The sequence below is a fragment of the Astatotilapia calliptera genome, chromosome 14, assembly GCF_964374335.1.
Source record: "Astatotilapia calliptera chromosome 14, fAstCal68.1, whole genome shotgun sequence".
In the NCBI taxonomy this organism is placed as follows: Eukaryota; Metazoa; Chordata; class Actinopteri; order Cichliformes; family Cichlidae; genus Astatotilapia; species Astatotilapia calliptera.
Window position 1 is genome coordinate 34,564,425 of NC_137435.1, and position 13,989 is coordinate 34,578,413.

Consider the following 13,989-nt stretch of genomic DNA (forward strand, 5'->3'; position numbering starts at 1 on the left):
TAGGCAGGACATACATTTTTTACATAATATGGGACCACTAAAAACATTCCTGCACTAATTCGTCCCCCGAGGGTATAATAATACCCAACTTGGTTTTATATATTGTGCAATAGATCTGGCTTGCCAGATGGCCAAACAGTTTCACATAAGCCACAGATTTTTATGTATTTTCAGAAACTGAAGTGTTATTGCTGAAACCAAGGGGACTTGTGTGGCTTTTTCTTTACAAAGACCACAAATGATATGTTGCGTGTGCTTCACTGCAAAACCAATAAATGACCACTGAATAACACAGAGGTGGGCAGATTCATCCAAATATCGCTACAATCAAAACCAACGCTTGTATTGGTATTGGATTGATACTGACATGATGAGTTCCATCCTCTAAATTCAGTATGCAGCCTACTGAACTGTGTTAACTGTATTTATTTTTGGGGGGAATGAAAAACATACCTCAAACATAGAGTATGAAAAACTTCTGAACCTTTTTGTGTTGACTGTCACGTCTATTTGATTTTTTAGCCTATAAAACGCTTTAACAGCTCAAGTTGACCCATAGTGCTTTAGAGACAGGCACATTTACATTCCATTTCTCCAAAAAAACCTAGTTTATTGCATTAACTAATTATTGTGGCAAAAAAAGTCACTGTGGTTTGTGTTTACAATCTGCTAATTGATAAACATCGATCTCATAAATCATGAAACACCCTTCAACCATGTTATGAATGAACAAGTAAATAAACAAGTAAATAACTATGCTAGGGAGTGTTAAGGAAATCTGTTTACATTTTTGTGTCAAACAATGTGACAAATATGGCTAGTGGTTTTGGTTTGCCACAGTATTTTTTAGCATATTCTCGCATTAATTGGATTATATTTTCACACAAATGAATCAATGTCTGTTTCTATGGTATGTAGCTGTTCAGTTATGTGCCACTTGATTAGATATCAAAGAAATTATAATCTAACTATCTGCTGTTGGTGTTTGTTGAAAGATGCCTAAAAATCTTTGGAATTTTTTTTTTTTAAAATAAAAATCATGCTGTGACAAATCAATAAAGAGATTTAAATTTCCTTACAATTAGAATAAGTGTGTAGCAGTGATGACTATTGGAGGTTTTTCCTGTTTTGTGGTACTTAATGCGATCGATAGGATTTTTTAAACATTCAGAGAGCAGGCATGATGCGCTGCTGCGTAACTGATGCCTCAAAGACAAACGGCGCGTACAATGAGCAACACTTCTTCTGTAAATGTGCGAAACAGGCCACATTTCACTTTGATTAATCTGTTCCATTACTACACTTGAAGAAATTATTTTGGTAATTCACCTCAAACTAAAACTCCTCCTGTGCGTTACAGTTTCTGTGGTCTTTTGCCACCATGCAGCTCCACACAAATATTGTCATGGTGTCATGCCTTGGGGTTCAAATTTTTTGCCATCAAATGAAAAAAAGAAAAAGAAAAAAAACACTCCCAGCATGCCTCCTCTGTTACTAATTTCACACTTTTTGTTAAGTTCCTCAAGGCAAGTCTGACTTCTGCTGTGTTACTGCACAGCATGGATGTGTTAAGGAACCAAAATGTTGCATTTCGGGACAGCATTTGTGGTACTTCATAGCCAAGAGAAATCATTTCATAACAGAGCTGTATTTAAAAAAGTTTTTTGAAAGTTTTTTAGAAAGTTAAAAACCAAAAATATTTAACACTGGATATTGTGCTAAAAAGCCCTTCGAGAGCCAGTGGATGAACTTGATGGGGAAAGTGAATAATTTAAAAGCACAATGCTGCCAGTGGGTTTCCTTACTTATCAACAAAACTGTTCACAGTGTAATTCATCAGCTGTACACCACGGCTATGCACATGGCCCCTGAAGCGATAGATGAAAAATGATGTGACACTGTTCTGTGCTTTTCAGTGATTGAAAATGTGTACACACTTCAATAATTGTCACTGACATGTGAAACTAATGTGGCCCTTTTAGTGCCTCAAGTCTAAATCATTAACAGTGCTAATAGAGTCATACGGACACAATAATAATGACTGAGAATCAGAAGCACAGGACGCTCTTACTCCTAAACCATCACATACAGTTGTTTGGTCAGGACTTTTACTTTTGAGTTTCCTTTAGGGTCATTTGTCTACTGCACTTCAGTAGAACCCCCTTAATATCTGAAATGCCAAATACTCTCTGCTGACATGGTCTCTGTCTCATGATCAAACACCACTGTAACCAAGCATGAAGGGACGTTTGCCTATGTTCCCCTCTTGTCAACCCAAAACCAAAGCCTAAACCCCCTCAAAACATACATTTTTTGTCTTAATCCAGCTGGCCAGTCTCTAAAGACCAGTTTTTGAAAATGTGCTTAAAAAGGTTTCATTTTGGTTCAGAAGTGAAAAGTAACACTTCATTTTAATTTCACCTGTTTGGTTATCCACTGAACTCATTTCTGTTGAGTTTTAAAAGTTACCGAGGCCTGAGGAGTTAGAGTTGCTTAAAAAGAAAAAAAAAAGAAGACATTTTTGATCACATCCCTTTCACACATTATTTGGTCCACGAACACCGACTAATATTGTCGGAAGGCATTTTTTCCCGTAAAATCTAAAATATAGAAAACATGTTTCAAGGTAAGGGCAAATGGTTTTCTCTCTCCGTGTTAGCCCTGTGTGTTTCAGAAGATGAATGGACAGCTGTTAATGCCACTCACATATTTCTCTACATGTAAGAGAAGATTCTCATTGGGCTGTGTTTGACTCTGTGCGGCACAGTTAGCTTATTTTGTACGAGTCTGTTCCCACATGCCGCCACGCCTTTCAAACAAAAAGAAATATCTTTCTTGCAGAAAATCTGTGATTTGACTGTTTGCTTGGCATACTGCAATGACCGTACTGTCAGCTCCTGTAAAATTCCACCCGTCACTTCACCGACCGCTTTGCTTTCTGCAGTGTGTGTCAAACAGATAAGGGGCTACAGCTCAGCACACCCGAGCTACAGTAAATACTCAACCTAATTTTTTTTATTGGTCATTCGGCTCAGCTGTTATTAATTAAAAAACAAACAAACAAACATTTCGGTGCTCCACTAAAGTCTTACAGAAACCAGACAAACTAATATCTCCAAGACTCAAAATTTGCAAGCCAAGTATGAGTGAAAATAAAGTGGTCTTCTCTTTTCTATTTTCTTTTTTCAGTGCGCTTGGTATGCTTGATTATGTTGTGATGATAACACAACAATTTGAAGTTTTGAATCAAAAGATTGAAAAATTATATATACTGCTTTTGAATATTAGTCTGAACCAGACATTTAACCAAAAATGTTTCAAAGGAATGTGGACAACATGCTCACCGCAAAGAAACTCTTTAGGCTGGGTGGTGGCTCCTAGTGAATGAAGCGACATGTGATGAGTGAAAAACAATGTGACAGTTTGATGTGACAAAGGCTAGACTATGAATAAATCATTGATGGTAATTAATGAACAAATGTGAACTTATTCTATCAGAATACATGATTAATTGACCTTAACAGTGTTTGATTTTCAGAAATTGGTGTCGTCTGCTGATGTCTGATCATTTGTCATGCAATGCTGACTGATCCTACGTCGCCAAATCCTTTTTCTCAATTTATAATCAGACACTTGCTCCATTGAGTGACATGCTGTAGTAATTGGATGGCGGGATGAGCATTCCAGTTTACACGGATATTCTCCGGTACTTCCCAATACTTCTCATGCATCATCATCATCATTTCACATGAGCTTGTCTAAGAACGCTGCCATTCTAAAACGTGCCTGATGCTAATGAAGAGATATGATGCTCCTATTCTGATATTTAATGCTGCATGCACAGGTGAGTCTGCCACAGCACGACTTTTCCCTCCCCCCCACTGAACACTTAAGACGTGGGCCGCCAGAGCTTTTAAAGTCGGCTGCAAAAGATAACACCAGATTTTAGGTCACACCAGAAACAGGGCAGAGCCTGCTCTGGGAGGCGATCACTGATTGGACGCCTCGGGTGACACGGCTGATGATGGACAGCACAGCATGCATGATTGAACAGTATTGTCCTTGAAGAATACTTGACCACAGCTTCACTACATCTTAATAAAATAAGACAGTAGCTGGACCATGTCAAAGTGGAGAAGACTTTAGATCCACAATGACAAATAAATTTTGCAACATGAATCACATTAAACAGGTTTTATTAAACTGGACCAAACATGCTTGTTTCCAATTTCTGGACTCGGGTCAGAATAATTCTTTTGATCTCATACTGGGGCCTGGTGGAGCACCTCAATTCATCCACTATCTGAAACAAGCCACTTTAAATTCCTTGCCTCTTCTTTTCAGCAAACATCTTCTGCTAAAGAAGGTGGGTGGAGCTTCTGAGCCCCTTCACTTTTATCAGACAAAGTAGAAAAGAGAGAGGGCCAGGTTGGGGAAAGTCTAGACTTCCATGCAACCCAAACCCAGATAAGCAGCAAATAATGAGCGGATGGATTAAAACTTTTAATATTTTTTTCAAATTTTTCTTTTGCCATTGAATTTCCATTTTAATACAATTAAAAGGCTTCATCTGATGCACAGGATCTGAGGATTTGCATTAGTTTTTGATAAAATTCTAAATAAACTCAAATGAAATATTCGAGTAATTTATGAGTATTTTTGGGCACAGTTAAATTACCCTTACTATTAACTAGTGCATGCTTGGTGGTGTCGTGCATACCACATCATGCTTTTTATCCAAAAACTAAAAAAGGCAATTTGGTTCACAATGGCACACAGGTCCCAATGATGCATCGCTGGCATTAGCACTCAGGAGTAGTGGATTTCAGTGGTCAAGTACTCTGCATAACCTTAACTGACCATCGGACCAGTGGAAACTGGTTAAGCTGAATGGATGGCAGCCTTTGCCAATAATATCACTGACTAGAGGCAGTGAGAGGTCAGATGGAGTTACAGGCTGGACAAGAAAGACGATGTTCTGCACTTTTTTAGCACGATGGCATGCATCATCACATCCATCGGCATGTAGGATTAGCCCTGGGATGGAATGGTAGGGTGACAATCAGTTGATTGACTGATGAACCTGTTGACAGGCAGTTCCAGGCCCAGATCGGTGGCTCTTACCACGACGGATATCCGGACCCGTTTGGAAGACCTCCTGATGTCAGGAGACATTAGGCTCTCCATGTTGTTGTTTTTCTTCCGGAGTGACCAGAGACAAGCACACAATGTTAACAACAACCTCAATGTCAATCTGACTTGGCAAAAAGTGCCACTTAAGGCACGGCAAAACTTCCCTGCAATACTGAGAAAAAATACATAAATTGAAGGGTTACTTCTATGAAACAAGCCATTAATGGGGTGATGCGGGAGTGAAGAGCTTTCCTTTAAAGTTCTGCAGGATGCAAGGCTGAGACAAACTGAAAGAGGTTTTATATTGAAGCTGTTTAAGATACTGTGTGTGTGTGTGTGTGTGTGTGTGTGTGTGTGTGTGTGTGTGTGTGTGTGGTACTGTACTGTAGAGCGTGAAGGACTGTATGTGAGAGATAGCATAGGACTATGGGGGTGTACAGAATGTGTGAACAACAGGATGTGAGCCACTGCGTGTGTGTGTGTGTGTGTGTGTGTGTGTGTGTGTGTGTGTGTGTGTGTGTGTGTGTGTGTGTGTGTGTGTGTGTGTTGGCGCCGTTGTTGTTGGGTGTATTCAAGGACATGACTCTCTCACCTCCAGGGCTTCTGTGTCTGGACTGGAGCAGAAAAGGTTCTTCAGTGCAATACCCGAATGATCATGTGGGCCTGAAACAGAGAGAGGAACCAGGGTTAGGTGCCTTTTAGGTATGCAGCTCATAGCACCTCTCCCATCGAAATGGCATTCCAACATGTGAAAGAAAACAAGTGTGTTGCTCCAGATGTCTTCATTTTCACGTTGCTCCTATACCCTGTGTCTGGTTTGTAATCCTATATTTTAAGTGTTCAATGGACTGGAAGGCTATGTGTGTGAGTACTGTAACCAAACTGCCTATGTAAACTGCTTTGCAACCCTCTTCCACTCATCTGAAACATGATCAGGTTTTTTGCCAAGCTTGTACACGAATGAGGATTTTGTCTTGGTGGCACGGTGCAAAAGGAAAGCGGTATAGAAATATAATATAGAATATATGGTATTTATAGCATATGTAATAAAGACATCTCCTTATAAATAATAATTCAGATACAACAGGAGTATGTACTAACTGCCTACGTGTATTCCTACAGGAATTAATCAATGTCAAGTTTTGTGCAGAAATGGGAACTAGCAGGCATATGCCATCCAGCTTTTAGCCTTAACAAAATCCAACATCTAAAATGAAATCACACCAGCACTGACACAGCACAAAAACAAAGAGTGGACAAAGAGGTACAAAAGCGCCTGTTGTGGCTACTGACTCTTGATATTCTAAGCCAGGTTTGTTAAGACACTGTACAAATCCTGCATTCTGTTAGTTAACTTATCGGTTTTGTCATTTAACAGTGGCCACAAAGCAAAAACCGCCATTTGAAACTGTGAGATAGAAAAATGAGTACACTGTGTTGACACCTTGTGGCGAAGCAGACAAACAGTTAGAGATGAAGACAGCTGCAAGAGCTTATTAATCATGTGAGGACCAGAGACTGAGTGCCGTTATTAGCATTTTGTGAGTTTACAGACAAAGACAGAATCGCTCACGTTTCTTCCAGAGATATAACATTTTTCTATTCTTGATTCTTTTGGATTTCCTGTTTTTTGCGTGTGTTTGTGTACGCAAGTGCAGTTCTTACTGGTGGGAAGCTCGGTGGGTCGCTCCACCACAGAGGGTCTTTTCAGAGCGGGTTTGAGGGGCTTATGAGGTACTGGACGAGTGGGACTGAAGGACGACTCCTCAGTTGAGATCTGTGCGTACACACACACACACACACACACACACACACACACACACACACACGCACACACACACACACACGCACACACACACACACACAAAGATAAGAAAATGCATTAAAAAGGTCCAATCCTGCTTAAGAGATCAGCATCTCTGTTATTTTTCCACACTCAAAGTGTGAGTGTGGAGAAAGTGACGGACTTCTGCAGGTTTACATAATGGAAGTAAACACATGGGGACACACGAGGGACAAAGAAAGAAAAGAAACCAGCAGGAGCTGAGAACTAAAAGAATGCTTGTGATGGTCTTGTAAAATTTCATGACTTCAATGACTTGCCCTGTTGCCATTTCCATGACCTAAAAATATTTTTATTTGGTAAAAACAATATTGGTTAGTTTTATGAAAAAAGAAAAGGTAGGGTATTTGTATACCCTACTGTAGATGGGAAACTATGTGAACCTGCCTATTTTTAAATACCCTGAATTACCCAGAGTTTCTGGGCAGTAGCATGGCTACATGCTTTTCTACACTGTATATATTATTTTCTTAAATATAAAGGGGACCCATTATGTTCAATTCCCGCTTCATATCTTTAGTCTTCCACAGCCATAGCTTTGCATGACTGATGTTATAGCAAATTTAAAATCATCAATGTAACTATTTGCCTTTACTACAAATACAGGCAGTAACAAAGAGTGGTAAGAAGGCACAAAGTCAAAGAAAAGAAGAGACTGAAATGAGCATTGTGCACAAAACACACTCCTTGTTCCTGCTTCCACATCCATGCCTGAGGGCGTTCTGCTCAGCCACTCAGTGCAAACTGATAAAAGATGGGGAAAAGGGAGATAAATCTCAAGTTTAAGCACTGCAGTGCAGTACCTGCAACCAATGTGGACATCTATCTTTTACCTGGCTGCCCATTTCCATTTCTTTCTTTAAAAAAATAAAAATAAAAAACACAGATAACCTCACACATTCATTAAATTCAAGACCTTGCAATACTGATAGAAACCCTTGGAACAAGCACTGGCAATGGAGAGGGGAAAGTAACTCCAATCTAACAGGAAGAAACCTCCAGGCTCAGGGTTTTCCATCAGTTGGGGTGAAGGAAGAGAAAAATAATGAGCAGTGAGAAAAATAAACAATAAGCAATAAAAACAAGTGAACAATAAACATGGTCAGGTCAGATCAAAAGATCAAACATGCACAGTGAAGGGTCAGAGACATCTGACAGAGAGGAAGAAGCACAAACTCCACAAGAAGAGATGATACAAAGTTAGTGAAATGCAACGTAGTTACACAGAGGAGACATGCTCAGTGCATCATGGGGAATCTCTCAGCAGCATAACTATGGGAGGGGTCAAAGCCACCTGATCTGACACCTGATATCAAAAAGGAAAATTTTAATATTACAGATATAACAGGCATGGTCTCTGTCTCCTGAACAGAGTGTGTTATAGAGGCCTGGCAGCTGGGGGCTCTGGCTCACATTGCACATGCAGATAATCTAGTAAGCAGACACTGCAGGTTTGTCTTTTCTCAGACATCAATAACCTACAAGTTCAGGTAGAAGAAATAAAAATGCTGAATTTGTTACTTTCGTTTAAAACCTGTGCTGAGATTCTTTCACAGAGGTGTAGGTGAAAATGCTAGACCTCTGTGATCCAGCAACCTCTCACCTGGAAGCGGACTTCCTGGCTGGTGCGCTGGCTGCCGTTGTCGTCGCTGGCTGGGTCCGACACGATGGATAGGCGTTTCTTCTCCTCGACGGCTCGTTCCCTGATGTACTGCAGCCGCCTGGCACGGCCGAGCTGCTGTGAGAGCAGCGACTGGAGCTGGGCACGCTCGATGGAACCCAGCAGGATCATTGACTCTGGGAGAGGAGGCACAAGAGGAAGAGGGAGAGGTAAGAAGAAGACAAAAAAGAGTGGAGGAGCAAGTTTGCAGAGGCGAGAAAAGTGAAGATAATGTAAACTTGTTTCAGGGACAAAGGGCGAGCTAACTGCAGCCAATTCCAAACGCATGTCGCAGCACTGCAGAGAGCTCAGCTGAGTTACATAACAAAAGCAAAGAATGCAGTGGATGTGTATTAAGTAGTGTGTGTATGTGTGCGAGTGAGTGTGCGTGTGGGTGGCCGCTTACTTGCTTTAAGTAATTGCCTTTGTGACAGTACGTGCTGATTATGTATTTGCTTAAATGCTGAAGCTAATTGTTCCTGCACGACTGCATAATTGAAACAGTGCTCGGAATACCAAATCTGCACTTCAGCGAGGCGGCCGGCGCGATCAGCAGCCTGCACCCAGGCAGGTTTGTCAATCAATCAATTAAACTAATGAGCACATCACCAAGGGCGCTGGAATTTGTTTTTAGTGCGCTTACAGCAACATCAGCAGCAGCATGAAACAATGACATGAATAGCACATCAGACGGGGTGATTAGCACACTGTTCTCACACAGGATTTACTACTGTAATAACTGTTGTGTTTCTTATATCACTTTCACACTGGTGGGTGCTTGGAAGTTTACACTTTTTTTTTTCTCTCTCTTTGTTGTAACACATTAAAAAGGGACAGTTTTGGGCACACAGAAGCTGGCAGTCAACAATTAACTGTTGCTATTCACTTTAAATATCTGCTGGAAACGTCACTGGACATTTAGGTTATGTAAAGGACCCAGAATGGGTCATTCTGCATGGGAACTGTAAGGATTGCGCCCTTAAAATCTGAAAATCTGTGAGCAAAACAAACACAGCCTTTCACAAATGTACATTGTTTGGGGTTTTTTTAAGCTATTGAGGCATTTTCTCTGTTTACATTGGGGTTTAGTCAACTTCTGTTGCATTTTGTGCACTTTTGCATCGCCTTTCTATTTACTGGTATTTTCTTAAGTTGCAGTGCATTTGCCCTCTCAGTGCCACTGTAGATGTCACTTAAAAGGACAGTAAAGCATTCTGGTACATAAATGTTGTGTGATGTCTGGGTGAAAAGTGACAATTATGGATAGACATTAATCAAAAAAGTGGTCTTTTGAGGACAGAGGCATACACAACGTATACTGACTGTGACACAGATGAATGTGAGAAATGGTGATTATGTCTCGCCTTGAACACCTCAGTGATCTAGAGGAGGTGGTCTGGGATACAGTTGGGCTTTTCTCTGCTTAGGCAGAAAATGGATGGATTGAAATTTTGTTATTTGTTTTCTTATTTGATTTAAATGAATGCTTAGTACTCTTAAAGTAGGGTCTTTAGTCATGAATAACAACAAATCTTTATATTCTTTTTAAATATCAGGGGACCCATGCATGGCACTTCTCACTGAATGACTCAGACCCTGTTTGCTTTGATGGTAGTCCCTGATCACTGACAACAATGTAGGTGAAAAGAACCTTTTCAGAGCCCAAACATTCATCTTTTATATAGGATGTGTCAAACAGAGAATTATGCAGCTTTGTGCTATGCAGTGGGCATGTCAGAGCTATTTTGCTGACAGCAGCAACCTGCTGCAGCTGGAAACAAGAATGAGAATGGAGTTATGTACAAGACAACAAGTATAATGAGCTAAAGATAATTGAGATTAATACAACCAATTAAAACAGAGTGTTGGGTTATACAACATTTCTCTGTGGGCTTGTAGTCACTCATACTACAGTATGAGTGGCAACATTTCAATTATACACAGTAATCTGGGCCACTGGGAAATATTAGTGCAGTTTCAATGCCCATGTAAGGCCAGTGATTTGCCCAATTTGACCATTGTGGCGGGGCGTGGCCTGCGGTGCCGTGCAGAGGAGGTGGACGCACCTGCACGGCATCCGCAATCACACCCCACCGAATTAAATATTGTACTGGGTCCTGTGGTTGGCGTTGTTGTTGTGATAATGTTGAGCGAGCAGCGGGAGAGCTGCAGCTCTGTGAGTATTGTGGACAGCAACCGTCAAAGCATTAATAAAAAGTATCAAAATGCCACTGGGTCTGCCGTGTATGTTTACAACCATCTTTTGAAAGACTAATTTGATTTGCCAAACGAAACCAGTTTACAGACTGTGCACACTGTATGCTAACAAGCACAGATGTCAGTGGGAGTGGGAGCTGTGTGTTCAGTTTGTGTTGAGCTCAGCCTTCGATTTCATTCGAAATTGAGCAGAAACTCAGAAGTGACAAATAAAGTTTATTCTGTTTTGTTATAACAAAGACTACAGCACAGAGCTGTGTCATAAATATATAAACCAGTGCATTCTGACACATTAAGTTACGCGTTTCAAACTCGATTTTGGCCCATTGGAAATTTGAATCCAGGCCACCTACTAATTTGTGTGCAAAGTGCACACACTTAAAATAAAATAGCCAGACACACCTCGAATGCACCCGCAAGCTAACATAGTCACAAGAAAGGAAAGTAGATGGTGGAAGGCAAACAATCTCAAGAGGTTTTTACTGACTACTGGTTACTGACTTCAGGGTTGTTATTTTTGAACCACACATCAGCAGAGCTATGCAGCCATGCAGTGGCTCTGAAGTCAAAAGAGGGATGCAGTTATGCCAAAAGTGTTCTCAGAAATCTGGAGTGCTGGAGCTCTGACTTTCTTCATATCAGAGAAAGTGGCTAAGAACATCTAGGGGGTAACTTTGCAATCAATCAACAATTAATTTAATTAAAAGTTGTGTTCAGCAGTGGTAAACGTGGGCAGATTTCATCATAAAATGCAACGCAATAACAAGGTTTTACTGATTCAAAGCATTAATGATGCCGACTTTGTAGAAAATGTATGAAATAACATTCAAATGGCACAACGGGGCTAATAGTAACCAATTTTACACATTGGTGATTTTCAAAAGGCTCCATATTGACCCCTGGTGGTTCGAAATTTCAGTTTTTAGACAAACCTTTGAAGTTAATTATTAGACATGCACACATTTTTAAAATTTGTCTCTATTTGTGCTGTAGACACAGATAAATACAGTCATGTGGTTTCTTATAGAAAAAATATCTGGACATTGGAAATAAGTGTATGTATTGCAATGAAACCTGTTTGTGTATCAACAAGTGGAATAACGTGAAACTAAACTTCTAAATGTGTTACTCAGACTTTATACTGATCTCTACGATGGTGCACGTGTGTTTGTGTGTACCAGCTGATTCCACGAGTGCGAGCGTTTTGAGCTGGCCCGTCAGCAGCACATTATGCAGGTCTCTGTAGCAGCAGTTGAGTGTGATGTACCGCACGTCGCGTACCATAATGTCCTCAACACGAATATTGTACTTCCTGAAATGAGAAAAGAGGAGAGACATTTATCAAGTGGTCATAAAGATGAGAAAAAAAAGTGAGAATAAGACAGATGGATGCGAGAATTCATTTTTAATTTTTTTAAACATTCCTCTGAATAGCCCTTTTGTCGCTGACTTGTAAAAATTTTGTGTGACTGTCATGCACTTTTTCCTCTGATGAACTGTCAACTGAAGCTTGATTAGTGCATGGATCTATAAACACTTCCCCCCACATACTGTACGGCTTTGACAGCACATCCTTCTTTCAGCTGACCGGTCAATCCAATAACACCTTACTCTGTCGACACGTCATCCGGATGCTGGTGCTCTGCGTACAGTATTGGAAAGTGGGTGACATTTCGCGAGCAGCTCTTGCCTCAGCATAATCGTACGCCCCAGTACACCAGTCAGAAGCACTCGCATTTCTCTCCCTGAGAAAGCCTGAGCCTGCCAAAACCTGCAAACATGACCGCAGTCACTCAGTGGTTTTCGCTGCCAAGCCTCCGCAGCTGTGCCAGGATGCAGGCTCCTTCTGTGGTGACAAGTCAATACATTGACCTCGCTTTAAATACAAAGGTAAATTGATGACCATTGTCTGCCAGCTCCTCTTTAATACACACAATGCATGAAGTTAGCCCAACATCCCTCTTAGGGAAATGAATGGCAACAACACAGTTCTGCAGAAAGATTTTCTATTGACTCTCTTGAGGTGTTGTATCAAAGCCTAATTCCACTTTACAAACAGTATTCGAGGGTCACTTAACCTACACTGTAAAGAGCAGTATCTCAACCATATTAGACAAGAACATGAAAACAGGAAGGGAGTTCTTCTAGAACCAGTATTTTTTTTAATGCCACTGGACAGAAATCTCGAGGCTGAAAAACTGTCCAATATTACCGTAATTCCAGGAAATGATTGACTCAGTATCTAAATTCAGACAGTGTTGGATTTATTTGTCTAGGTTTTGAGGTATTTACTTCCACTGTACACAATGGAGGTGAACTAAATCTTGTTTGTGTGCCTCACAGCACTGAAAAATGACATTAGTGGCACCAGCTTTCATTTTTCATCGGAAGCACTTTGGAATTTAGTTTCAGAAAAAAATGGTCCCAAAGAAAAATCCTTATAGTGAGGAAAGTAGACTCCTAGAAAGAAATTAATAATTGAAACGTAACTTTTTGATTTTATGTACCCTCAGCAGGCATGTGCCTGTTAGATTTATTCCCACCCTTTTACAAAGCTTGCCAAAACCATAACCCTATGGCTATATAACAAGAGGACAATTAGAAAAAAAACATGCAGTTTTGTAATCTAAATGAAAGTAACAGAAGGTCTTTATCTTTGTTATCAATAACTCACCACTTTTAGACATCTTGTAAATCAAACCATGATCAGAGACCATGAAATGTTAATGAAATTCAGCATATTTTGGGCACCACTAAAGATTTTCCTGCTTCTCTACATACCTAATGTTATCATTAAGAGAAAAAAAACCATTGGAAGGAACTGAATCGTTACAGTGCTCTATTAGTCTGCAATGGAAAGCAGAAAATAAAAAAAAAAATTAAAAAAAAGGTGAGCAAAAAGATCCTTTCTGGTGCAATAGCAGCCTCTTTTAATTTGATAGTGGATCTGAGGGAATAATGTAATGCATGCCTCTGAACTGGCCACAACCACTGCCAAGACTAATTTCCCTTGAGATATCAAAGGCAGTTGATGAAATGTGATTGGTTTCTTCTTAATTGGACCTTCCTCCCCTGCAAAGACTGGGCAGGAAGATACTGATCAGTCTGACTTATATCGAAGTGAGCATCAACCTAT

General features: G+C 40.3%; 1 protein-coding gene across 2 annotated transcripts in view; it reads right to left on the reverse strand.

Annotated features, from left to right (window-relative positions):
- LOC113036314 (chloride channel protein 2) overlaps window positions 1-13,989 on the reverse strand; it is a 184,075-nt gene that overhangs the window by 22,645 nt on the left and 147,441 nt on the right. The window contains exons 16-20 of one of the 2 annotated variants that reach the window (XM_026192578.2): window positions 12,032-12,165; window positions 8,580-8,773; window positions 6,799-6,910; window positions 5,726-5,796; window positions 5,125-5,199 (exon numbers count right to left, since the gene is read on the reverse strand). In XM_026192578.2, the coding sequence (XP_026048363.1) occupies window positions 5,125-5,199; window positions 5,726-5,796; window positions 6,799-6,910; window positions 8,580-8,773; window positions 12,032-12,165 (586 nt within the window). The remainder of the gene's footprint in view (window positions 1-5,124; window positions 5,200-5,725; window positions 5,797-6,798; window positions 6,911-8,579; window positions 8,774-12,031; window positions 12,166-13,989) is intronic. The other variant, XM_080288596.1, reaches the window with a different exon arrangement.